Source organism: Gobio gobio, assembly GCF_949357685.1.
Source record: "Gobio gobio genome assembly, chromosome: 20".
NCBI classification, from domain to species: Eukaryota; Metazoa; Chordata; class Actinopteri; order Cypriniformes; family Gobionidae; genus Gobio; species Gobio gobio.
In genome coordinates this window covers 19,773,622-19,800,687 of record NC_137113.1, presented here as the reverse complement: position 1 = coordinate 19,800,687, position 27,066 = coordinate 19,773,622, and the positions used below count along the sequence as shown (strand labels likewise).

General features: G+C 36.9%; 1 protein-coding gene across 1 annotated transcript in view; it reads left to right on the top strand.

Annotated features, from left to right (window-relative positions):
- cacna1g (calcium channel, voltage-dependent, T type, alpha 1G subunit) overlaps positions 1 to 27,066 on the top strand; it is a 283,552-nt gene that overhangs the window by 148,630 nt on the left and 107,856 nt on the right. Inside the window, exons 5-10 of the mRNA XM_079846045.1 lie at positions 8,874 to 8,971; positions 18,375 to 18,534; positions 19,955 to 20,246; positions 23,054 to 23,146; positions 24,602 to 25,412; positions 26,264 to 26,643. Coding sequence (XP_079702171.1) covers positions 8,874 to 8,971; positions 18,375 to 18,534; positions 19,955 to 20,246; positions 23,054 to 23,146; positions 24,602 to 25,412; positions 26,264 to 26,643 — 1,834 coding nt within the window. The remainder of the gene's footprint in view (positions 1 to 8,873; positions 8,972 to 18,374; positions 18,535 to 19,954; positions 20,247 to 23,053; positions 23,147 to 24,601; positions 25,413 to 26,263; positions 26,644 to 27,066) is intronic.

Genomic DNA, 27,066 nt, shown 5'->3' with positions numbered 1-27,066 from the left:
CTTTGTGTGTCTCATCTGCAGAGACATTGAGGCGAGCATTCTCTCTTCTCAATCTTTCAAAGCAAACCCTTAGAGAATGCAGACCCTCGATACACCCCACCAAGACGAGGTATCAGTTTCAGACACCCGCAGCGGTTTGGCAACTTCTGCTGAATCACTTTTAAATGACTCTGCCCTTTTCCCATCCAGTCTTCACACTCACTGAGTTAAATACACAAAACTTCCCAAATCCACAGGGCTTCTACAGGGATTGTGACAGTGTTTTCACTTATTGTTTAAATGCTTTTTAAATGCTCTATGAGACAGGAAAGCTTTTATGATTTTTAAGAAGAGACTGGGTATAAAGGTATTTTTAGAATTTCTTCTAGCACACTTTGCCATAACCTTGATGTAAGTGAGTTTTATGACTTTTTCCATAATGCTGTACCAAATGTTGCATACTTTGACAAGGAACCAATATGTAATTATTTCAGGCATTATTCTCTCACGCATTTTCTCTCTACTAAAGGGCTGCACAAAACTTTGGCCTGGACAGGAAACAGACACAAGAACATTTTTTTTTTTTTTTTTGCTGAAACTTTCTTTTAATTTTTGGCAATTTTATATTTTACTGGAAAATCTTGTGATTTATTTTTAGTATGGAAGCTTTACCATCAAGACCAGGCCTAATTTTCTTAATCATCCTCTTCATTTTACCTATTATACAGCCTCTTCTTATTTAATTCCACCTTCCCTTCCCTTCCCTTCCCTTCCCTTCCCTTCCCTTCCCTTCCCTTCCCTTCCCTTCCCTTCCCTTCCCTTCCCTTCCCTTCCCTTCCCTTCCCTTCCCTTCCCTTCCCTTCCCTTCCCTTCCCTTCCCTTCCCTTCCCTTCCCTTCCCTTCCCTTCCCTTCCCTTCCCTTCCCTTCCCTTCCCTTCCCTTCCCTTCCCTTCCCTTCCCTTCCCTTCCCTTCCCTTCCCTTCCCTTCCCTTCCCTTCCCTTCCCTTCCCTTCCCTTCCCTTCCCTTCCCTTCCCTTCCCTTCCCTTCCCTTCCCTTCCCTTCCCTTCCCTTCCCTTCCCTTCCCTTCCCTTCCCTTCTGTTTTCCTCTTTCTCTTCCATTTTCACATCTATATTTTGAATCCCTATTCCATTTTTACATTCACTTCTGCTTCCACATCTACACCCCCTTCTCCTCCTTTTCCTCTTCCCACTTTACCCTTCTTTTCCTCACTATGGTTGGACCTTGGCTGAAGTAAGGAAGTAAAGGTTCTGATTGTCTGCCTGGAAGCATTGCATTCCAAGCATTCTAAGACTTCTGTCTCTGACAGGTCTTTGAGAAAGATCTCTCAACTCATGGAAACTCACTGCTTATTTTAGGTTAAACCCAGCAAGTCGACCTGAAAGTCATACCTTATTGTGTTATTAGAACATTTGTCACTTTATTATTAAGAATCTTTTTGTCTGTCCCAAAATGGCCTTTTCAGATGAACATCTTTGTGAGAAAATTATGATAATTTACTTTCTGGGTTGTTTGATCTGGCATGTATTCTGTTTCATGTAGACAGCTGCCATTTTCTGGTCAAGTCAATAAGTTCTAAGGCTAACGCAACCTGTCAACTCAATTGCCATTATTCATGTCAAGAAAGCTGACAGTTACTGTCTTCTATGTGACTGTCACAAGAGCATGCTTAGTCTGACCTCTTTAGAAGCTTTCACAAGCCCATCATTCAAATCCTTCAAAAATAGTTGAAGTTTACTTTTTTTTTATATCTTTTCTAACTAACAACTGAGAATAGGCTAGAGTTTAGAGGCAAGTCTGCTCTAAATTGAATCACAGTAAAAGCTCCTGATCAGGTCATGACCCACATCGGCAGTGCTAATGGAGTTTTCCTGTGCCTGAATGAGGATTCCGTGTCTAGGTATAGGGGGCTTCAGGAATGCTATTTGGCTTGGAGGCTGTTGATGACACTGGACAGCATCCAGCCCTTTCATCTTAGGAGTTATTCATCTCATATTTGTATATGGAGACGCCTGGAACTGATAACGCAATCATTCATAGGTACTAGCAGATGGCTGAGAGTTTCCACACATTTATCAGGTCGAGATCCATTTGCTAACCTCTAAAAGAAAGGACAGCAATGTATTTGCTTTTATTGACCTTTTTTTGGATTTGGTGCAGCAATAGCTTTGAAATTATGAAGCGATAGTACACCCGAAAATCATCTACTCACCCATGTTAAGTCCACATGACTTTTTATAATGATTTAACATTGCCTTTGCATGTTTTTTTAGGCTTGAAAGACTCAATCATATACCATAATTGGGTGGCTCAGTAGAGTTTGTCATTATCCGCCTTTTGTATTCCACAGAAGCAACATGAGGGTTAGTAAATAATGACAGGGTTTTAATTTTTTTGGATGAATTATCCCTTTGGGTTCTCATTTGATTTGGTAACTTTTATGAAATATTCATGCTTCATATAATGACTTTTGTTTCTCACAGTGCATTCTTAATTCTGTTTGAAAAAAAAAAAGCCTAAATTGAATGCTAACATCAAACAAATCTTACTGTTGTCATCTGCTGTTCCAATCCTAAATCAAACAACTATCCTCATTTAGGCCACATCCACACAAAGCCAGAGCTTTCCCTATCCAATCTTTTTTATCCTCGTCTCCAGAAATATCTGCGTACACACGAAACCACTGATACAGACACAAAACGATGTAGTATACATGCCAGACCAGTGTGTGGCACTGTAATTCTGCCACAGAGATGCACTAAAAACGGAGAAGAAGACTTGGAGCATGTGCAAGATGTGGGTTGACATCACCGTTTCACAGAATATACGGATTGACTGTATTCACGAAAACGCAAGGGTGTCGTTTTCAGATTTATCCATTCTGGGACCCGATTAAAAAAATAGTGGTTTCAGGCAGTGTTAATTTCGTTGCCGAAAAATTTTCGTCATAATTTTCGTCAACAACCTTTTTTCACTGACAAAAACGAGACTATAACTAAATAAAAACTAGTGTTGGATGACAAAAACTATGACGAAAATCAACTGTCATTTTCGTCAACAAATAAAAACGAGATGAAAATGTTAGGGAGGGACGATTAGGGAAGAGATCCAGTCAGAACTGATATCTTGTGTAACAGATGCGCACATTTGATTTAAACGTGCTGATCTAACTGCTGGAAAATACCGCGCTGTTGCGCACTCTACAGGCTCACACATCCCCAAATACAGCGCTCCAGAGCGGCTCACAATCAATGAATTTGTGCCAGGCACATTTATGCCAGGCAATTGTTTATGAACTAATGCTGATAAATAATGACAATATTTACTTTACGATGTTTATATAGTAATATGTTTTAGACGGTTGTAACAACGCATATTTTATCTCCTGAAATGAGCTCTTGCTGCAACTGCAATAGAGGCACAGACATTTCAAAATAAGAGTCAATGTGTATTTCGAGCTTGTTTGTAATTAAAAGTCACGCATTATATATTTGTTTTTGGTTACACAATAAACTGTATTTAATTTAATTCCCATTTAATTCATAGTCAGGAGGAAAGACCAGTATTTGACACATATTCAATAAAGTATCAAAGTATCAGGGTTATAATAGTTAACTAAAACCATAAAAAAAAAAATATTTGAAGCTTTAGCTTAACCTGATATGGCCTACTAACTAAAACAGGAATACAAAGTTATAAAAACTATATAGATGTTTTTAAAAAACAAACAAAAAAGTGAATTGAGCTCTCTTTCGTGTATTTTTAATGTAAAAAACTAAATTATGTCAAAATGTCAGTTCGGTTATGTAATGCTTAAATGCTTAATGTATTACAATTTAACTAAACTAATTAGATTTTAGGAGACTAAATCTACTGTAGATTTAGTCGACTAAAACTAGACTAAAACTAAAAACAATTCAGGTGACTAAAATATGACTAAAACTAAATGGCATTTTAGTCAAAAGACTATGACTAAAACTAAATCAAAATTTGCTGTCAAAATTAACACTGGTTTCAGGCTCCCAAAACGCTGGATCCGTGTGGACGAAACGCTGAAACGATACAAATGTTTTACGTATACAGCTAGACGCGTCTCCATGTGGACAGGGCCTTAGTCATGAAAGAGAGGAGAACCCAAATGTCCACCTCTTCTTCTGATTTAATGATCCTGCTTCGACTGTTTCCAGACCCGCTGCTGACACACTTTATGTGCAGATCCAGACCATGTCAATAGGACGAGACAAGGACAAAGCGTTATGAACAAAGGTTATCAAATGTTTCCTCAAGAAAAAAAAGCCAGTTGCAGGTCCCCCTCATTCGTTTATTTTTTGACCCATCAGAGGAACGCTCTTGTGGCTGAGGCGCACAAAGCAAATCAGGTTTCCTCTTCATCCATTAAAGTTATACGTCTGCATTATATTCCATTATGATTATTATTCTATAAAGGGACTGTGGAGCCCCAGAGTGGGTCAGTGTTGACATAGTATAGTGTATATAGAGTCAAGGGGAAAGATACACATATATATATATATATATATATATATATATATATATATATATATATATATATATATATATATATATATATATATATATATATATATATATGAAAGAACAAAATCCTGACTTTATTTCTCATTGAAAGGGTGGGAAAGGTTGTGCAGCGCCTATACATTGTTTTTCTTTAGACTGGAAGAAACTTGTTTGGCTTAGGTGTTTAGGTATTGTTTTGAAGAGCACTTCAAAAAAGAAACTTGTAATTTTGCTGTTCTGAATCCGAGGCTATAGGGACAGATTATCCTGTTCCGACCATAGTAAATCACTAAGTCTCATCCCATAAAAACAGAAGAGCACCCCTGACGTTAACTGTGTCTGAGAGCTTGTTGAGAGAAAAATACGTATAAAGAAAAGTACAAGACAGAAATATAAAATTGAAAAGAAGTATTGCATGTTTGCATCTCTCTGTCTCTATCTGTTTGTAAGCTGAGACAACTGGACAAGCTCCATGAAATCAAAATGGAAATTTTGTTGCTTTTAGTCAATAACTCTCTAGCTCTGAGGCATTTTTTTATGCTAGTCATTTCCTAAAAGTTTTGGAAACTTAGTTAAACCAAAGTCGGACACATTTCTATGTTAAGCTTGTCTAAGGTACTTGAAAAAATTGGTTTGAAACAATTATCCACATTCTTAACAAAGAATAAGATTTTAGATAAATTCCAGTCGGGTTTTAGAGGTGGACACAGTACAGAATCAGCCCTTTTACGGGTTTTTAATGATCTTCTTTTGATTACGGATGCAGGTAAATATGCAGCATACATTTTATTAGATTTGTCAGCAGCCTTTGACACCATTGATCACCGGATCCTTCTGACTTGTCTAACGCAATTTGTCGGTATTCAGGGGACAGTCTTAAAATGGTTTGCCTCTTATTTGGAAAGTAGATCGTTTTCAGTGAAGATTGGTAACTGCTTCAGCACCTATCACCTGTGGGGTACCACAAGGCTCCATTCTGGGTCCAGTCCTGTTCTCCCTGTACATGCTCTCTTTGGGAATGATCTTTAAGAAGTATGGTATTTCGTACCATCTGTATGCTGATGACACTCAAGTCTATCTACCGTTGAGACCCTGCAGTAAGGATTCCAATGCCCTACTCCTTAAGTGTCTGGAGGAAGTAAAGTTGTGGATGGCTGGAAATCTATTTTCTATATTTTTCGCTCAGCTTGCAGCCAGATAGTAAAGGATAACTTGGGCCCATGGGAGGTGCACTTGCATGATCAAGTAAAGAACTTGAGGGTCATTTTTGACCCATCCCTCATATTTGATCGACAGATAAAGACGGTGGTTCATAATTGCTTTTTCTATCTAAGGGCAATAGCCAAACTGAAGCCAATTCTTCCAGCCAGGGACCTGGAAAAAGTTGTCCATGCCTATATTTTTTCCCGTCTAGACTATTGTAGTGCTCTTTATGTTGGGAATTGCCATAAACATGTTGCTTGCTTGCAGCTGGTACAAAATGCTGCTGCAAGGTTGTTAATGAATGCAAAGAACTCAGATCATGTTACTAACTTGTTGTCTCTTTTGGGATGGCTACTAGTACAATTTAGGATACAATACAAGATTCTGACATATTTTTTCAAAGCACTTCACAGAATGACGCATGAATACCTAGCTGAGCTTAAGCCCCACAGTCCAAGCGTAACACTAAGATCTTCGAATAAGTTTCTCTTGACTCTCCCTCGTGCACTTCTCAAATTGAAAGGAGGGTTTGTGCTTTTTTTTCTCGCTGGGCCACTGTGGAATAATCTACCTCTGGATGTTAGATCTTCCTTGACTTTAAATGTCTTTAAGGGTCGTTTAAGATCATATTTGTTCTCTCTGGCATTTTAATCCTTTTTGCTAGTTTATTGATGTTTTATGTCTTGTTTTGTTGCTTCTTTTGTTCTCCACTGTATTGTACAGCACCTTGGAACTACAGTGCAGCCTGTAAGGTGCTATATAAATTAATAAACGAACAAACGAACGAACACTACTGTTGGTAAGGTATTCTCGTATGTTCATCAATGCTATATTTATTTGATCAAATGCCAAAACAATAATATTTTGAATATCATTATAATTTAAGTAATTGTTTTCATATTTTAAAATGTAATTGGATCATTTAATGGCAAAGCTGAATTTTCAGCAGCCATTACTCCAATCTTCAGTGCCAAATGATCCTTCAGAAATCATTCTAATATAAGTGTGGAAGAAACATTTCTTATTTTTATCACAGTTGAAAATGGTTGTGCTGTTTTGTTTGTTGCTAAAATTATGCTAAACTGTATTAGTCTTTATTTGTCAAACCTATGCACTGTTTAAATTCATTTGTAGATGGTCTAAAATGAAATAACAGAAGTAAGACAAATAATTTGATTCATGTGGACAGACTGAGAAGGAAAGAGAGGACGGAGTATGTGTGTGTGTTGTTAGGGGTATCTTCCTTCTCTATCTTAATGGAGAGCTGATTGTTCGGAAGTGAACCTCCTCTGAAACTTGCCTCATTAACCTGCCAGGTGGTGGAAGACACCAAGCTCTGATTGAACTGCAGCCAGGACGGCTGCTTTGAAGACCACAAGGGACTCTGAGAGGATGGAAAGAGAGAGAGAGAGAGAGGCATAAAGCATCTGAAATGCAGCATATACTCTGTTGCAGCTTTTCCGTGAACCAACCAATCTTGCATTGATCATACAGAACAACTCTGGTTTATAACGTATGAGATGGAGTACGTCCCAAAAGAGCTGGTATTTCTAATGCTGCAGGAATGTAAATGTCTTTCAGTCCTTTCAATAGTCTGTTGTGTAGCTGTTCAAACAAGACACAACAGCACGCTAGCTCTCTCGGGTGCAGCCGGAGATCGAATTGAGCAGATTTCTTATAGATGTGGAAGGCCACACTTGTTTTGGATCCAAGACCTTTTACTCGCTCATACTTTTCCTATTATAGTGACCTCGCAACTGGCATTGTATATGCAGCATGGAGCCATTGTTGATAGTGCGACCATGTTGTCAAGAAACAGAGTGATTCTGGGAAGGTGTGTCATCCTTCATCATGGCCGTGCCAAACACAAACAGATAACAGAAGAGAGGTCTAGGTGCTGACTGGACAAACGCCCGGGCCTGACACTTCACGTTTTGTTTATATGCTTGCAAGCGGCCATATTAGTGATTCATATGTGCGTACGAAAGAAGTAAGAAGCTTGTTGACTATAGCACATTTACACACATCCACCTTGTTTAGACACGTCCTGCGTCCCTCTGGGACATTTTTGCGGAGTGTCCTCACGCATGTCCTGTCTCTCTCCCCTGCTTTACAGGCATTTTGTCCTTTCTCTCTCTCTAACCCTGTCATCCCTCTTCCTGAAATCTGTCCTTTCTCCCTATCTACTTCCTGTGTTCCCCTTCTCTTTTGATATTTGCGTGTTTTCTTCATTCCCATTCCTTCAAATTTTCGTCTTAGTCACCACTGTTATTATTTTTGCAGTCCAGTTGCCAGCTGGTTTCCATCAAGTCCAATCAGTGCCTTCAAAGCTGTTCTGCACATTTCAGGAGCAACAAAGTCAGAACACATTTCCTCACTGCCCTGCTTGGCTAATGGGGCTCGTACTGTTTGCACGTCACCGACTTCACTCAATCCATATTTGAGAGCATGGAGAAACACCCCAGATCACGCAGCTTTAATCGAAGCAGGTCACGTGACCATGAGAACCCTCATTAACATGTGCATGCGCTTATCTGCATCAGCATTGCTTATAAACTTGATACGTATAGTGTAATCTACTGTACTTTTTTTAAGTTGTTGTATGGCCAGAAACAGTTATTGGGTTTGCAATTACACGGTTGCAAGCTCACAGGCACATAGAGACACACGCTTTGTTTATTTTCTACAAAAACATGCAATTCTTTTATGTGCCTTACTCCGAAGTTCACATGTGCGGAACAGCTGTGGATGTGTTTGTTTGCGAAAGCTCTACATTAACCTTCCTTCCACCTCTCTTTGACCTAATTGAAAACGATTCAGTGTAATTGTTTGATGAATCCTGATAACTTTCAATTGATCTACAGTATGGCGTTGTTAGTTCGGCAGAAAACACACCACTAATGTGTCTGGGCTGTCAGCGTTTATTTGAAAAATTGCTGCCCTTTTATGCTATTCTGCCATTCGTAAGGGATGCATATGGAGGATGTTAAAAATTCAAAACTGCAATAAAATCCATAGTGTGGATTAATTAACCGATGAACTGCAAACTGGGGATAATGTGCCTTCATTAGGGCATGCATATATTCAAATATCTTGGCTTTATTAAAAGTTGAAACTCTTTTTGCTTGTGTGTTACAGGATGCTGGAATACTCTCTCAACCTGCAGAACGTTAGTTTCTCTGCGGTTCGAACTGTCAGAGTACTACGACCTCTTCGAGCTATTAACCGAGTGCCCAGTGAGTACAATATCAGCAGCCATGTTCGTGCACGCTTTGTATAAAACCATACACTGTAATTTAATGAAGGTGCTCTGTTGTATAATAATATATGCACATATTTGTTTATATTGACAATTATAATCTTGAGTTACATTTTAGAAATAATCTTACATTGAAAATATTTCCAAACGTAATGAAAGTGAAAAAAAAAAAAATTGTGATGTTTGCTTAAAGACTGTGATAATATTCAATGGTCCTGACCTAACATGAACTATGAACAGTTTTATTTTTATTAAATAACATTAATAAATAATAATAAATGCTCTATCAAATGTATTAATAATTGTTAATGTTAGTAAGGCATAGTAAGCCATCTTAGGTGTATATGACATTTTTATTTCAGACGGATACAATCAAGAGTTATATCAAAAAATGTCCTGGCTAATCCAAGCTTTATAATGGCACTTTTTTGTCTTCAAATTTTGGGCTGCCATTCACTGCCATTATAAATCTTGAAAGAACCAGGACATTTAATATAACTCCGATTGTATTCGTCTGAAAGAAGAATGTCATATATATACCTAGGATGGCTTGAGGGTGAGTACATCATGGGGTAATTTTCATTTTTGGGTGAACTATCCCTTTAACTAATGAAACATTATTGGTTTAATCAGTGGTTTTAAATGTGCAAAGACATGCACAGTAATGCGTTTATATTTATATTATATTGAGATCTGTTACTGTTCTTTGTACGTTTGTAAGAATTTTTGAAGAGTATAAATAAACCCGAACTAATTACGTTTTTGCAGTATTTGCTATAACAGTATTTTTATTTATTTATTTACAGTGATTGAATGTTCAATTAAGGTAAATTTGTATCACTTTCTGTTGTAGAAAATGGGAACTCGGAACTTAATTCAATTTATTAATTCCGTGCATTCAATCGAAGACTTTATTAAATTCTGAATGTTCTATGTTGAATTGCATTATTTAAGCACTGTGGTCAATTAATTTAATTTAAACAACATTTGAAAGATAAATGTAGTCTGGGCTCAGTCACATACCAGAGGAGTTCATGCCATTTTAGGGACTTTAGATTTATTGATCATTTTCCTCTTCATTGCTTTTTACGGCTTCTCTCTTTACACACACACACACTCACCTACACACACACACGCGCGCACACAGAGAAAGAATAATAGAGACTGGCTCACACACACATTTGCTCTCTCTCTGAGGCAGGGTGATGATATTTCATTGGCCACATCGTTATATACCGGATGTTTTAATCACCCTCCGTGCCAAGGAGATGCCCGCGGTTCCCCCGCGGCTCTTATTTCACGAGGAACCATGTCTGGCCAATCCTGCTTGATGTCCCTATTTGTGGCGAGTAGTAAAACGTATATTGAACAATGGTAGTATTTAGCTGGAATGTTTTGACTAGCCCAGACAAGGTTTTGGTGAGGGTAATTTGTGTGGGGTCTCGTTCAGTTCAGTTCTCACCCCTCTGGATACAGTTTAGTATGTCTATCAGTCCGACCAGTGCTGGTCCTCCCTATAGGCAAAGTACGCAAGTTGCCCCCGAACCACCAGGGGACCCCATGGCTCTCAAATATGATTTAATGCCTAGGGCTGTGTGATTAATATAATTTTACTTTCGTTTATAATTTTGGCTTCCAATGATTATGAAAACACATTGCTGCATTTTGTTCCTTTCCTTTTGAGCTGTCGCCTTCCTACATAACATCCAAATCAGTCAAATCATAACGTGATGGTCGTTATATACAGTCTCCTGTCGGACTTGCTCTATACAAAAAAAAAAAAAAGAGTTAAAAGCATATTGAGTTGCGAAAGGTGGCTCTCTGTGTGCCTCGAAACATGGACAAATATAGGCTACTTTGGACTTAGGCTGTGCGCTTAAACTGACAAATACACACAAATATGTCAGAATATACATCTTGGGGAGTATTCTCTTAAACGCGCTCAGTTATGGTAATTGAAGATAATCGAATGCTCGTCAGTGTAAAAAAATTGACAGTATTGTATCTATAATTTAATGAACGCACTGACAGGGGCTCCTTAAAAGTTTTGCTTAGGGCCCCCAGAAGTCTAGGACTGACACTGAGTCCGACAGACAAACTGCACCCATTATTCATCACTGGAGCAGGTAGGCCCGGGGGGTCAGAAATAGCATCCAGGTGCATGCCTTCTTGTTCGTTTAGCCGACAAAAGTGCATCCATTCATATAATAATTTTTGTCTAATTAATACCTGTGCCAATCAGAGACAGGGGGTGAAGTGGTAGCAGACAGCCTAATTCATTATTCAAGAGCCACCCAGACTAATTGAAGGCCTGTTTGCATTAATTTGGGAATTATTTTATCTCTAGCTCGCCTGCTGCGGACCATCACTGTATAAATGGATGACAGAGATTTTTGTTGATCCTATTTGTCATTTTTTCCCCGGCACTAATCAAAACAAATGGGGTGAAAAAGCGTAGTAGGAGAAAACTCAAATCATCAATCATTAGACTGTCAAGCTAAAAGCTAAAGCAGCATGTCATACACATTTTAAAATTATTTTGACAGAAAAGTATGAATAAAAGACCAAGTATGGGTGGGCATTCCCACTCTACATGGCTCTTTCCACAAATAGGGTCTGAAAGTATATTTATTTTATTTTATTTTATTTTAATTGTATTTATTTTTTATTTTATAATTTTATAATTTTATTTTATTTAAAAAAAAACTTTTTTATAGTGACTAGTTTTAAGAAGTATGGAGATGAGAATGAGGCAGTGCAAAAAAGAAGCAAGTGTAAGTGTTGTTTTTTATGTATTATTTATTTATATTTATCTATTTATTACAAATGATACGGGAAAAGAGGTGCTTAACGTTTAGGAAATATTGTACAATATATGTAATAATAATAACAATAATACATTTAGATTTTGTCGGTTATACTAACAATTAAGGACACCTTTAAAATTGTGTAATTAAAGGGGTGGTAAAACACATTCTTTCGAAGGCTTGATTGTGTTTGTGGGGTGCACTGTAACATGTGTTCATGCTTCGTTTTTAAAAATTTTCATTATTTTTCATATATTTTACCTTTATTCTACACTGCTCTGTCCCTCCTTGTAAAAACGGTCTGATGGTTTCCGGGTTCTATGAAGCCAGGCCCTCAAAAATACGCAATGGGCTCAGATTGGTTAGCTGGCCCAGTGTGTTGTGATTCGCTAACCGCCTAGTGCACGTTTGTCAGAAACGTCACGCCCCTTACCTTTACCGGTAGACTGTGCTTTGGTAGTATTAGAAACAATGGCGTCAATAAAACCATAACAATTTGAGCCCGAATCAGACCCAGACAATTTTAGTGAAGATGATCGAGCAGAACCTGTTCAGTCCTCAAGAGTAAAGACTGCGGATCTATAGTGATCGCTACTGAACGGCACTGTTACTTTTGTATTTTTAGAACGAGTATAGCCAAATATCTGTCGCAAGAACAATTAATCCAAAACGAACACTAAACATTGGCTTTACTAGTAGCCAAATCAAACACAGAACCATGTTTAGCATGCCTGTAGATAAACAATACATAAAAGCTCTAATCAAAGAATAATTTACACTAATGCCAAGTTTGCTGTTGAGATTTAAAAAAAAGTTTGTAACATTAGGTGTTTGTCGGATAACGTTAAGTATGAATGAGCATTTAACAAACTGGTTTGCAGAGCCAAACAGCGTTGTCATCTGTTTACTTCCTTGCTACAACGTACAATTAACAATACGAACTATTACAGGAAAACACATAGACGAAAAATAAATCATACTTACAGGTTGTGGCCCGTAAACAGCTTCTGTTTTTAAATCCATCTTTCAGGACAAGCCGTTGTGTGAATCCTTCATTGAACTTGCGAAGATTGTGGAAGCTTTCCTCAGTGAAATGTGTCGTGGGAGCCGTGCGCGCCCGTTGTGCATTCACACACTGGCAGTGTTTGTCTCGCACAGCTGAACCGCAGCTCGTGTATTGCAAATACAGACGAATATTGTCCATTATGTCACATTTTCCGGTCTTCTCCTCCGACCCCTGTCTGTCTCGTGCTTTGATTTATGATGGGCAGCAAATAGCTGCTGCAAATGCGACCTGTTCCCCTCTGTCTCATACACACATGCATATAACATGTTGTGTGTTAAGCGCACTGCAACGCACCCCCGTCCCTAGGAAGGCTGAACAAAGTGGACCTGCAATCCGGATGAAATAACAGCGTTTCGTCGGCATTGGGGCAACAACACTCCAGCCTAACTATACCTCAACAAAGCTTTCCCGCGGCGAAACAAAATGGCCTCGCCCCCCCTTATTTAATATTCTCGGAGGAGGGTTTTATGTAAATATTTGGACTGGTGATGTCAGCAACCCTGGAGGAATGTCTGTAGTCCCTACCGGCCGTTTGCTGTAGTCCTTAGAAATTGATTTCTTTAAAAGCAAATATCTCCCTTTGCTTTAAACTTTGAACGTTGTAACTTTGCAGATGTTGTTTATGCTCAAACAGCAACATTACAAACTAGCTAAAGTTAGAAAAGTGAAATCGTGGTTTACCACCCCTTTAAACATTAAAGTACTGTATACTTGGGTTAGTTGCATGTAATTATGCACAATTTATAGTTATTACTATAGTAACTTCATGTAACTTGTAACAAGGGCACTAAAATAAAGTATTACCGATTTTTTTTTTTTTTCTTACAGTAACTTTGGTAACAGGGTCGAATTGTTGAGCTGTACTTTGCAGACTCATGTCAGTTCTACTGTTTCACATCACCTTCTTCTATGTCCTCTATACCTCTGTGCCCTCTGTCTTTCTGTTCTCTTTGAGAAGCTGTCTTAATCAACATCACATTCTGTTGTTCTGCACACCCATGGCTTGATTGATGAAGGGACATGGCAAAACTGTCAGTAGATGACAAACATGTTCCCTCACAAATCAAAATACTCAACAGAGCTATGATGTACCGCTGGCTCACTCTTTGGTGTGCAGGTGTGAAAAGCGATCTCTTAAAAGGCCTGTAATATGTAGACAGACTATTATACGTGCCCTTTTACTCCCCCTAGAAGGTGGATTAGTCTGTCAGAAAGTCTAGAGCTCCTTTACACTTCATCTTCTGGATTAGAATTCACCATGATTCCACACTTGAGGGCGGTTGGAGGTTAATTGGAAACCCGCCTCGCTGCCCACTTGTGTATTCTATTATTATTTGGGGCGAATAACAACATCATGTCAAGTGTCCGCCAGTGGTGGCGTTGCGGTCATCTTTTTCAGAAGGCCAGCAGTAATTGGAGTGGTGGACATGTAAATGGGTGAGAGACATGAGGGCACTATTGGAGGGAAAGAGATGCAGACACAGAAAGAGAGGAATTGATAACTCTGCCCATCACATAAGTGACTATTTTTATTAATTATGGAGATGAGAGTGAGGCCGTGCAACAACGAGAGCAGACAGAAATACTGTATAATTTGTGTAATCTTGTGATTTTAAAAGACGAATAACACTTGGACCAAGTGGATGGCTCGACCTTCCACTATTCTGATGTATTAAACAACAAAACAAAACTAAAAATATTTTAAATATGTATAAAATGTATGGTTGCCCTTCAAGTATACCATTTGGGATACATTTTGAAAGAGTGAGATGAATATTAATTATTAAAAATATAATATAATTAATATAATATAATATAATATAATATAATATAATATAATATAATATAATATAATATAATATAATATAATATAATATAATATAATATAATATAATATAATATAAAAAATATAATATAATATAATATAATATAATATAATATCATATAATATAATATAATATAATATAATATAATATAATATAATATAATATAATATAATATAATATAATATAATATAATATAATATCATATAATATAATATAATATAATATAATATAATATAATATAATATAATATAATATAATATAATATAATATAATATAATATAGGATGGGACATTATAATATAATATAATATAATATAATATAATATAATATAATATAATATAATATAATATAATATAATATAATATAATATAATATAATATCATATCATATCATATCATATCATATCATATCATATCATATCATATCATATCATATCATATCATATCATATCATATCATATCATATCATATCATATCATATCATATCATATCATATCATATCATATCATATCATATCATATCATATCATATCATATCATATCATATCATATCATATCATATCAAATCATAATCATATCATATCATATCATATCATATCATATCATATCATATCATATCATATCATATCATATCATATCATATCATATCATATCATATCATATCATATCATATCATATCATATCATATCATATCATATCATATCATATCATATCATATCATATCATATCATATCATATCATATCATATCATATCATATCATATCATATCATATCATATCATATCATATCATATCATACATATCATACATATCATACATATCATAAATATATGATGGGACATTATAATATAATATCATATAATATATGATGGGACATTATAATATAATATAATATAATATAATATAATATAATATAATATAATATAATATAATATAATATAATATAATATAATATAATATAATATAATATAATATAATATAATATAATATAGGATGGGACAAAAGTTTTGATTTTTTTTTGTTATGTTTCACCAAGGCTGCATTTATTTGATAAAAAATTTGAAATATTATTACAATTTAAAAAAAATGTTTATATATATATTTATATATATATGTGCGTGTGTCTATGTGTGTGTACTGTATTTAGTATGTTATATATATATATATATATATATATATATATATATATATATATATATATATATATATATATATATATTTATATATATATATATATACTTCCCCTTTATATGATTATTCCACATATGCCAGTCCTTATTTTCCTTACCACTGCAGACACCCATATTGACATAAATGAAACCTAGCAAATATTCCAGAAAATGACTTCCCGTTTTCTTATCTGACACAGCTATGTCAGTCTATAGCAATTCACTAATGCAAAGGTCTCGCTCTACGCAGGTGGCTTAACTCATTTATAAACTCCTCCTGAAAAGATTATTTAGGAGAGAGAGTGTATTTCCCAAGGGGAGACTGTAAATATCCTGCCCTAGCCATTCTATTATGTTAAAAAAGAGTCTCCAGGGCCACACAATGTGCTCGGGTCCCTGTGGATCCCCCTGCCCTTTGGAGTCCTCCACATGCACCAAAAACAAGCTCAATAACAAAGCACAGGGGGGAAAAGAGATCATAACCATGCTTTCTATTTATTTCTCATAAGCTTCCACAGATAATAAAAGAGCAGCTTCTCTGTAGCTTTAATTAAAATTGCGTGAGGGGACATGAACACCACATAAACACAGGGGTCTATATTCCACTGTTGTTCAGCTGATAAGTTTTAACACAACGGTGTTGATACTTGGCAGAAGACTTAACTAAAGAGATGAGAAGCTCAATATTAATTCAATAAGGTTGTAAAAGGACAACACTCAACCCACTGATTTCATTTCTGCAACACACAAAGCTCATTGAAGAGATGCTGGTAAAATGCATAGCCCAAATAGATATCTAACAATAACGTAATCACATATGGATTCATAACTAAAAACTGCCAGGCTTCTATCATCCATCCATTCCACAGGTTATTGATGCACCTTTACACTGTAAATAAAATCCATACTTCATTCTGCATGGCCATCACAGATATAGGCACACACACATACACACACACACACACACACACACACACACACACACACACACACACACACACACACACACACACACACACACACACACACACACACACACACACACACACACACACACACACACACACACACACACACACACACACACACACACTTTTTAAATACAGTGATAATCAATTTCATCATGGTATTTATTATCCTCTATATGGTTTTCAGACCATTTTTTGACAAAGCTGTGTGTTTGAGATGCCTGCAATATCTGTATGCCTGTTAGAATTTCAAATAATTTTCAATCATCTGAATACTAAATGCCACGTGACTGTTGACTCTGACATTACATATTTTGTGTAGTGTAATATATTTTGGAAAATGACACAATTCAATGAATTGTGGGAAAAAGTGACATTAACTGAGAATGCAGATTAAAGTTAGCTCAACCTCATGCTCAGACAGTCCCTTATCGTATTGTGAGGAAACTCACATAGCCCGGCTCTTCTATTTGTCAGTCTTCTTAAGGGACCCATATTCAGAAAGGTGATTTTCTCCAGGAAATACACCTCCCTGTGGGGAATTACCTCTCAGTTTGTAAGGGACACAGATCTGTGCCGCTGTCACTGATTCAACGCTTGTTAAGCCCCGACTTGGCAAGCTTAGCTGAATCGCTGTGCTAGGGTGAACTCCACAGTCATTTGGAGTCACTAATGACCGAAGTTAGGAAGTGATTTTCTGTGCAGAAAGCTCAGAGCAGTGGATTATCCACGAGAAACGCATCGTAATTGGAAGAAACACTCCGATTTCAGAGACCTCGATTGTTTTTCTGAACTCACCATTTCCTAATTACAAGTAAATAGAAACACGCTGATAAACACTCACAAAACAGCACTGCGTTTCCTAATTTCCCTGACATAAAAATATTTTGAGGCCATGTTTCTATCAGGGCGTCTCATTAGTGAAGAGTGAATTTAAGGGGCTAATTCCCACCTCGAAGCCGACGGCTTTGAGAAATGCAGCATCTGCACAATACTGAGCTCTGTAAACCCACACAGCACAGATAAATTTTATGTGATGACATGGATCTTCTATTGTCATTCATTCCTGTAAATGCCTCACTGCTTATCGCCACTCACTCTTCCTCCAAATGTGGAAATTACAGCCGGCCACAGTTATCACCCACAGACTGCAGGCTGCCAGGGAGCACCGGCTGGATTACCCTGCTCCACCAATTACCTGCCAAACCCTGAACAGGAAATGATTTTCATCATTTATGCTTCAGTCAGCTGGCATTGTGGTTTGACACAGGGCAGAGATATTGGAGAAGCCAGGGCAACAGTGTCTGAAAAACTGGATTTCAGCAGAGATTTTTTACTGGCACATATAAACAATCATACTGTGGGTCTACAATGAGCCTCCATAACCATGAAACGGAGCAACAGTTTGTTCAGTGCATTATAGCACTGTAAATTCATATGTTTTATGAGAGCAATATGCTTGTGGCAGTTTTTTTTTGTTTGTGTGTGTGTGTGTGTGTGTGTGTGTGTGAGGGATAAAATAATACTATGGTTGCTCTGTCTTGCAGGTATGAGAATCCTGGTGACGCTTCTGCTGGACACTCTACCCATGCTGGGCAATGTGCTGCTGCTTTGCTTCTTTGTTTTCTTCATCTTTGGGATTGTAGGAGTCCAGTTGTGGGCCGGGCTTCTCCGCAACCGCTGCTTCCTCCCTGAAAACTTCTCCCTGTAAGTGTGATGGCTTTAGCATCAGGGTTACAATATTAATTTACAAGTGACCTCAGGAGTCTTGAGATAAGGAGGGTTATAATGTGAGAGCACATTATTGTAATGACGAAAGGCCAAATGTCAAAACCAGATCTATCTATCCTAATTTTTATTCTATTTACTTACTATGCATTTACTTTGAGTATTAATGTGTTGTCCATTTTATGTTACTGCAACACAACTTACCCTTTAGGAGCAAGTTTTATTTATTTTTTATTGGAAAATGTGCATGAAATGTCCACAAAAGTGAAAGGGTCACACAGGGACTATTGAAAGTGATTTCCTTCGAGAAATGCATAAACATGTAGCATACACTATTTTATATTTAATGAATCATAAAAAAATGAACTAATGAGATCATAATAATTCAAATTTTTTTCTATTAATTTTCAACCATACATCAATGCATTTAGTTCACTATCTAGCTCTGTTAACCCCACAGCAATCATTGCACTAAAAGCATGAATTAGACCCCGTGGATTCATGGCCTGGCACAGCGTTTTGAAGGAATCCACTGCCTCTCAGAAATTGGCTTGGAGCTGTGATTATGTAACATTAAGACGGTCTTAAACTGTTAAATTGCTCTTAAGAAATAAATATTTCAAGGGGTAGGGTTCTTTGGAAGGCTAGGATTTGTCCCAATGGGTAATTGAAGGTACTTGTGCAGCTAATTCGCCATGGCACTTTCTCTCTGAGGTGAATTTGTGTTGACAGACGGCCCAATTATCCAGTGTCAGAGCCAAACACCATTAAAGCTAGGCCTTGCTCAATCGCTTTTCTTCTGGAGATAGTTACCGTTGATCTCGCTGCAGCCTGACTGGTGCTTAAATGGGTTTTCCCAACCCTAGGAGAAACTGAGGCCAAGTACTGAAGTCTTCATTGGCCTATTTATTGCTTAATGCACAGATGATTTGCATTTATTTGCATGAGTTGTCTGAACTGTGTGTCTAGACATTACATACATATTTGTTCTTTCTTTCGTGGAACACAAAAGGTGAATTTTTATTTTAAATATCCTGGCAATTTGCTGCACTTAAATGACAGCAAATGAGGGCTGAAAAAAAAAAAAAAAAAAAAAAAAAACAGCAACAAAATATTGTTATTAAAAATTATTATACCTTTGTACTTTTGCGTTCTTTGTGCCAGTTTTGAAGCCTGAAAGCCTAACTCCCCGTTCTTTGTAACTGCTTGGAATTACATTTTTCAAAATTTCTCATTTGTCTTCTCTAAAATAAAGGTCATACGAGTTTGGAATGTCATGAAAGTAATTACATTTTCATTGCGCAAACTACCCAACCAACTAATCTAATTATAGATTATTTTTGGTGTAAAAACAAACTCTGCTGATAAAACGTGATTTGTGTTGCTATCTTTTGTACAGGCCTACCAGTCTAGACTTGCACAAGTACTACCACACAGAAAACGATGATGAAAACCCATTTATCTGTTCTCAACCACGGGAGAATGGCATGCGCCTGTGTACCTCCATCCCCACGCTCCATGAGGAGGGCCGACAGTGCCAGCTGGACATGGCAGCTTACAATAGCACAGACAACACCACCTGCGTCAACTGGAACAAGTATTACACCAACTGCTCTGCCGGAGAGGCCAATCCCTTCAAGGGGGCCATAAACTTTGACAACATTGGTTATGCCTGGATTGCCATCTTTCAGGTCTATTATATATCTTCTTTTATTGCTTATGCTGTGAGGACTTATACAAGGAAAGACCTATAAAAACACTTACAATGACTTAATTATACAGTTTAGTAAGAATGCACAATATATTGTTACGATATCGGTAGAGATTCGATACTGTGTATTTAATTGTGCATGCTCATTTTTTCACTGACATCATCTGATGCTCAAAGTTAGTCTCTCAAAAACACATATAATTAAATAACACTGTTAAAATATAATCTTTTGCAAATCTCAAAGTGAATGCCAATTTTTTCATACTAAACTGGGCTGGATTTCCCGAAACCTTCTTAACACTACATCGATCTTAGGTTATACCTTAAGGTGTATCTTAACGTTAATACGCGTTTCCCGAAGCGATCTTAGTTAAGAATACCTTCTGTAAGTCATACTTTCGTAAGGTTGGTCTGGAGCACTCTTAGCTATACCTTATCACTATTGACAGTTCATCCCGATAGTGGCCATCACGGTTTCTTTACATCTCAGTCTATACGAATATAATGCTGCTAATTGAAGTGTTTTCATGCAAATAATACAATTGTCATTACACTGATGGTTGTTAGCTTTTTAAATTATATTATCCAAAGGTGCATCAGCTGGCAAACCATCATGGAGTTTTCTGGACAATTCTGACTTTATAACTCACAATTCTGACTTGATAACTCACAATTCTGACTTTATATCACGCAATTCTGACTTTATATCTCACAGTTCTGACTTTATAGCTCACAATTCTGACTTTATAGCTCACAATTCTGACTTTATATCACGCAATTCTGACTTTATATCTCACAGTTCTGACTTTATAGCTCACAATTCTGACTTTATAGCTCACAATTCTGACTTTATAGCTCACAATTCTGACTTTATAGCTCACAATTCTGACTTTATATCACGCAATTCTGACTTTATATCTCACAATTCTGACTTTATAGCTCACAATTCTGACTTTATAGCTCACAATTCTGACTTTATAGCTCCCAATTCTGACTTTATAGCTCACAATTCTGACTTTATAGCTCCCAATTCTGACTTTATAGCTCACAATTCTGACTTTATATCACGCAATTCTGACTTTATATCTCACAATTCTGACTTTATAGCTCACAATTCTGACTTTATAGCTCCCAATTCTGACTTTATAGCTCACAATTCTGACTTTATAGCTCACAATTCTGACTTTATAGCTCACAATTCTGACTTTATATCACGCAATTCTGACTTTATATCTCACAATTCTGACTTTATAGCTCACAATTCTGACTTTATAGCTCCCAATTCTGACTTTATAGCTCACAATTCTGACTTTATAGCTCCCAATTCTGACTTTATAGCTCACAATTCTGACTTTATATCTCCCAATTCTGACTTTATATCTCACAATTCTGACTTTATAGCTCAGAATTCTGACTTTATAACTCACAATTCTGACTTTATATCACGCAATTCTGACTATATCACGCAATTCTGACTTTATATCTCACAATTCTGACTTTATAGCTCACAATTCGGACTTTATAGCTCACAATTCTGACTTTATAGCTCACAATTCTGACTTTATATCTCACAATTCTGACTTTATATCTCGCAATTCTGACTTTATAATTTGCAGTTCTGACTGTATAGCTCACAATTCTGACTTTATAATTTGCAGTTCTGACTTTATATCTCACATTTCTGACTTTATAACTCACAATTGCACATTTGCGTTTTTGTAAGATAAAAAGTCGCAATTATCTTTTAAAAAATTGTAGTCTGTGGCGGAAACAATCTTCCATAAATATCAGTGCTTTCCTACAATTTACAGTTTACTGTAAAGATATGGCTTCCCACAGCCACCAAAATCTGAGGCACTTTGATCCAACAGTGACATATGTACAATAATTCACTGATTGATCCAAACTGAGACTTAATTTACTATCATGAACCCAAATGTGCTTACCTCAGTTGACCATCCAGTTATAATTTAAACGCCTGACACTGTGTTTAAATATCAAAGCTCATTTGCCCTGGGATTTTGGATTAGCTCTTTTAGAGTCTGGCTTGAAGACAATTGCAGGGATCAGCGGTCTGTATACATTTTGAAGTCCTTTTATTACAAAACGTTGATAAGGTTTTAATTCTTCTACATCCCACAGTATGTGCCCACTGATTCTAATCTCAAATTGAATTAAACTTTCACTTCTCATGTTTACAACACACCAAAATAGAAATCTATTAAATATTTAGGAGACTGTCATGTACTAAACTGTGGAATGGCCCGATGATTTAATCTTCCTTTTGCAAGCGGCCAATTCTGTGGCTAGGCGCTTAATTTTTAGTATCTAAAAATGAATTAGCTTTCTGACAGCCCTTCATCCTGCTAGCACACCCAATTGCCCTGTAAATAGCAAGCAAAGTGCCTTTCCTTTCCGGTTTTGCCTTTCCCTGTTTCTCCCTAATCTAATCTGTGACAGATTAATCAAAGGGAATGAAGAGTGCATGCTGGGTATGGTGTCCATCCTGAGCATTAGATATCTGTATTGTCAACCTAATCATGCATGCTTGGGTACAGAACTGAAAACGGATCATGGGAGCATATAATCAGAGATTACTTATGCTTTTAGTTTGCATGTCACTGTATTGACATTAGGCGTTCACCCAATCTTTTTCCGCACTTGAGGTTGATAATCGGTATGTCTAGAGTTCAAGAGCAAAAAGAGTTTTATATAAAAATAATGTATTTTATAAACTACCTCTCATGTGTATAAGCTGCACTAAATTACTTTTGTTCTTTCCTGTAGGTTATTACTCTGGAGGGCTGGGTGGACATCATGTACTTTGTTATGGATTCTCACTCCTTCTACAATTTCATCTACTTCATTCTCCTGATAATAGTGAGTGGCTGCGAGCTGAGCTGGGCAGACCAGGCCACGTTTATGAGGGTGATACCTGGACTATCACTGTCACTGACCAGGCAGACTGCCTTGTACTGTCTTTGATGTAACTACGCGTCAGACAAACTTAGACAGCTCACTAGACAAAGACAAGAGAATCATGCTTTAAAGATTTTGAAAATATATCAGTGGTGTTTTAAAATGAGGAGGCAAAGTCCTTATATACTTTTTATATATTTCAAATTTAAATTTATGTCGCTGTTTTAACTTAAACCTTTTCACTTATTTAAAACCTGGTTAAATAAACATTACATAGAGAGACCAAATACAATTCTATTTTGTATTTTTACACTTTTTAATGTTCTATTTATTAAAAGCATGTATACATTTAATCAACTTGGTGTTTTTATTCACTGCCACTAAAGGCAGTAACAATTTAAACAATATATATTATTTGTGACCTAATTTTCAACTTTTCTTTTCTATAGTCAACTTATTTTCAGCAGTCATCAAGCTTGTACACACTGGTCACAGACACAGAGATGTACCTTTCATTTCCCCAAGCTGATTGCTCACTAAAAACTCCCAAGTTCAAGTTTGATTTTGCCGTGACATAAAGCGGTGATATCTAAATGGCTGAGTTGTTTAATTCATTTTTTAATTAGTCTTCCCATTAAAGCCATAATTGTCTTCATTCAGGCCGATTCAAGTATGTGCATGAAAACAAGAGGTGGGATTTATCGCACCAACCAATCATATCCAATCATATCCAATCATAACCGATCATATCCAATCAAAACGCGATGGAGGCATTGCCTCCTCCCTGTGACTTTCCCCCAGTCATTCTCAGTTACCCCCTATCAAACTCACTTCACACTTTAGGGGGACTGTTTAAACTCAATGAGCTCAGGGGAGGCAAGCATCAACATCAGTGTCGAAAAAAAAAGTAGTTGCAATTGTACCGTATATTTCTATGACATGCAATGATTCATGTTTGGTTTAAGCCTAGCAAATGGATTGTTATTATAAAATTGACACAAAACTGTTTAAATTTGTCCATGACAGGCATTTAGGGGTATTTAAATGTATAGCTCACCTAAAAATGAAAATTGTCATCATTTACTCACCCTCATGTCTATCCAAGCATGTACGAGTTCCTTGTACAGAATGCAAAAGAAAAGATTTTGAAGCTAAACTTGTCCATTGAATGGACAAAAAAACCAAAAACAACAACACCGAAACATTTCTCTTTTGTGTTAAACAGAAGACAGTACAGTATGTGGCGTTGTTCTGAACGTCCCATCTGTTAATTTCAAATCCTATTAGTACAGAAAATAACCATCGATTTTATGCTTACTATTTTTATCACATCATCTTTTCTTGTTGTTACAGTAACAATGTTGTTAATGAGCAGTGAAGCTCTCTCTGTTCATGGTCTTCTCCACTGTTTTTCAGGTGGGCTCGTTCTTCATGATCAACCTTTGTCTAGTTGTCATAGCAACACAGTTCTCTGAGACCAAGCAACGGGAGAGTCAGCTTATGAAGGAGCAGAGAGTGCGCTTCAGGTCCAACGCCAGCACGCTGAATAGCTTCTCTGAGCCAGGAAGCTGCTATGATGAGCTGCTCAAGTACTTAGTCCACATTATTCGCAAAGGCATCAGGCAAATCGGCCACCTCATCCGGGCCGCCGGTCGCCGGGCAGGGCTGCGGATATGCGCTTCCCCACCACTAGAACCGCCACCCACGAAAAGACGTCGGCAGAAGCAGCGCCAGGGATCCATCCGACACGTCATGCACCATCATCACCATCACCATCACTACCATCTGGGCAATGGAAGTGTCCGAACCGACGGGGGCAGAGAGGTGGACAACGGTTCCCAGAGTAGCAATGTCAACAACTCTGGGCGTCTTATACTACCTGTCATTATCCCTCAGCAGGATCCCTTTTGTGGGTCTCTGGTCCCCAGCGGTGCAGAATCTATGCATAGTGTTTATCAGGTTGCGGGCCACCTTGAGCCCCTACGCTTTGGCCCCTCACCTTCTCCCACGCTGCTCCAGGCATATAAAAGGAACTCATTGCCATTTGCAGGTCCAGTACACAAGAACTACCCCACGTTACAGTCATCTCTGGCCTTAGAACAACTCAGACAGAGAATCCTGGAGCCTGGAGGAGGTGGTTGTACTGCTAGTGTCCTCACCAACCTAAACATAGCCCCAACTCCCATCAACACCTCACAGTGTCTGGTGGAGACACAAGGTCCTCCTGGTAAATTGATTTAAAATTGAGTTACTTGAGCTGAATGTGCAACACACATGAGTTTAGAGTAAGACAAGGCGGTGTGAACAAAATCACTGTACAAGTAATTGTAGATTTTATATTTTGTATTCATTGCATTTTGTATTCATCCTCATGGTAATACTATATAATATAGTTACATTTGCTGGAAATGCAACCCAGAGATGTCTATTTGATAATCTAGTTTGAGACTTGTATACTATTCAAATAAAAATATTACATTTTCTCATGAAAAAAACAAACAAAAAATATTCATAGCAAATCAATAAGTTTGGCATCAGGGCAAAAACAGCCGTGTTGTCTTTACATCTTACATCCTATGATGTGATTTACATCGTTTTGCAATGTTCAGCTATTAAAGCAAATTAAAATGTGTAATAAATGAACAAAAAATGTATTTAAAATTAAGAAAATTAAAGTGTGTGTATATATATATATATATATATATATATATATATATATATATATATATATATATATATATATATATATATATATATATATATATATATATATATGCAAATTATGATTAAATGTTATGTGATTCTTTAAAAAATATACATGCATGTCAAAGAATCACACACACACACACACACACACACACACACACACACACACACACACACACACACACACACACACACACACACACACACTAATTTTTAAGTGTTTAGAAGTGTTAAAATTATTAAGTAATATATATTTTATCTTGCAAAATTGACATTGAAAAATCCTAAATATGAAAAAAACTTAAGAAATCTTAAGAAGACATCTGTCTATGCATATTTTTTTCTGATGTATTTCTGTCTTATACATTTCAGGCAAAATTATCTGCAAGGATGCCCTCATGAACAGCAGTGGCACAAACTTGGACACTGCTTTGACCTTTGACCCAGAGACGTGTCCGTATTGTGCCAAATTGATGGGAAATGACTCTGAGGGTATGGATGGGAATGAGACGGCAGACTCTGACAGTGAGGGCGTGTATGAGTTCACACAGGATGCCCATTATCGGGACAGTAGAGATCCCAACAGAAAGAAGAAGTTTGCATTAGGAGCTCGAGCAGCAAAGGTGGTTCATTTCTGGAGGCTGGTGTGCGACACTTTCCGAAAGATTGTGGACAGCAAGTATTTCGGACGAGGAATAATGATCGCCATTCTCATTAACACACTCAGCATGGGCATCGAGTATCATGAGCAGGTTAGTGCACGTCTCTATGCTGTTCTCATTTGATATCTGGAAACCCTAACTTTTAAGATAAATTGATGTTTTTGCCTCAGAGTTAAAAAAAACAAACTAAACAGACAAAACTAATCACAATTATTGCTACTCTATCTCACAATTGACATAATTTCTCATAATTGCGACTTCATATCTCACAATTGTGTATTTACATGTAATTGTGCTTGTAAAATTTCAAATCTGACTTTATATACTACTCTTGAAAGTTTGGGGTCAGTATGATTTTTTTCAGATGTTTTTTTTTTAAATAATATTTGTATTCACCAAGGCTGCATTAAATCGATCGAACGTAAGTAATGCTACAAAATATTTCTATTTCAAATAAATGCTGTTCTATTGCACTTTCTATTCATCAAAGAATCCTGAATTTTTTTGAATCAC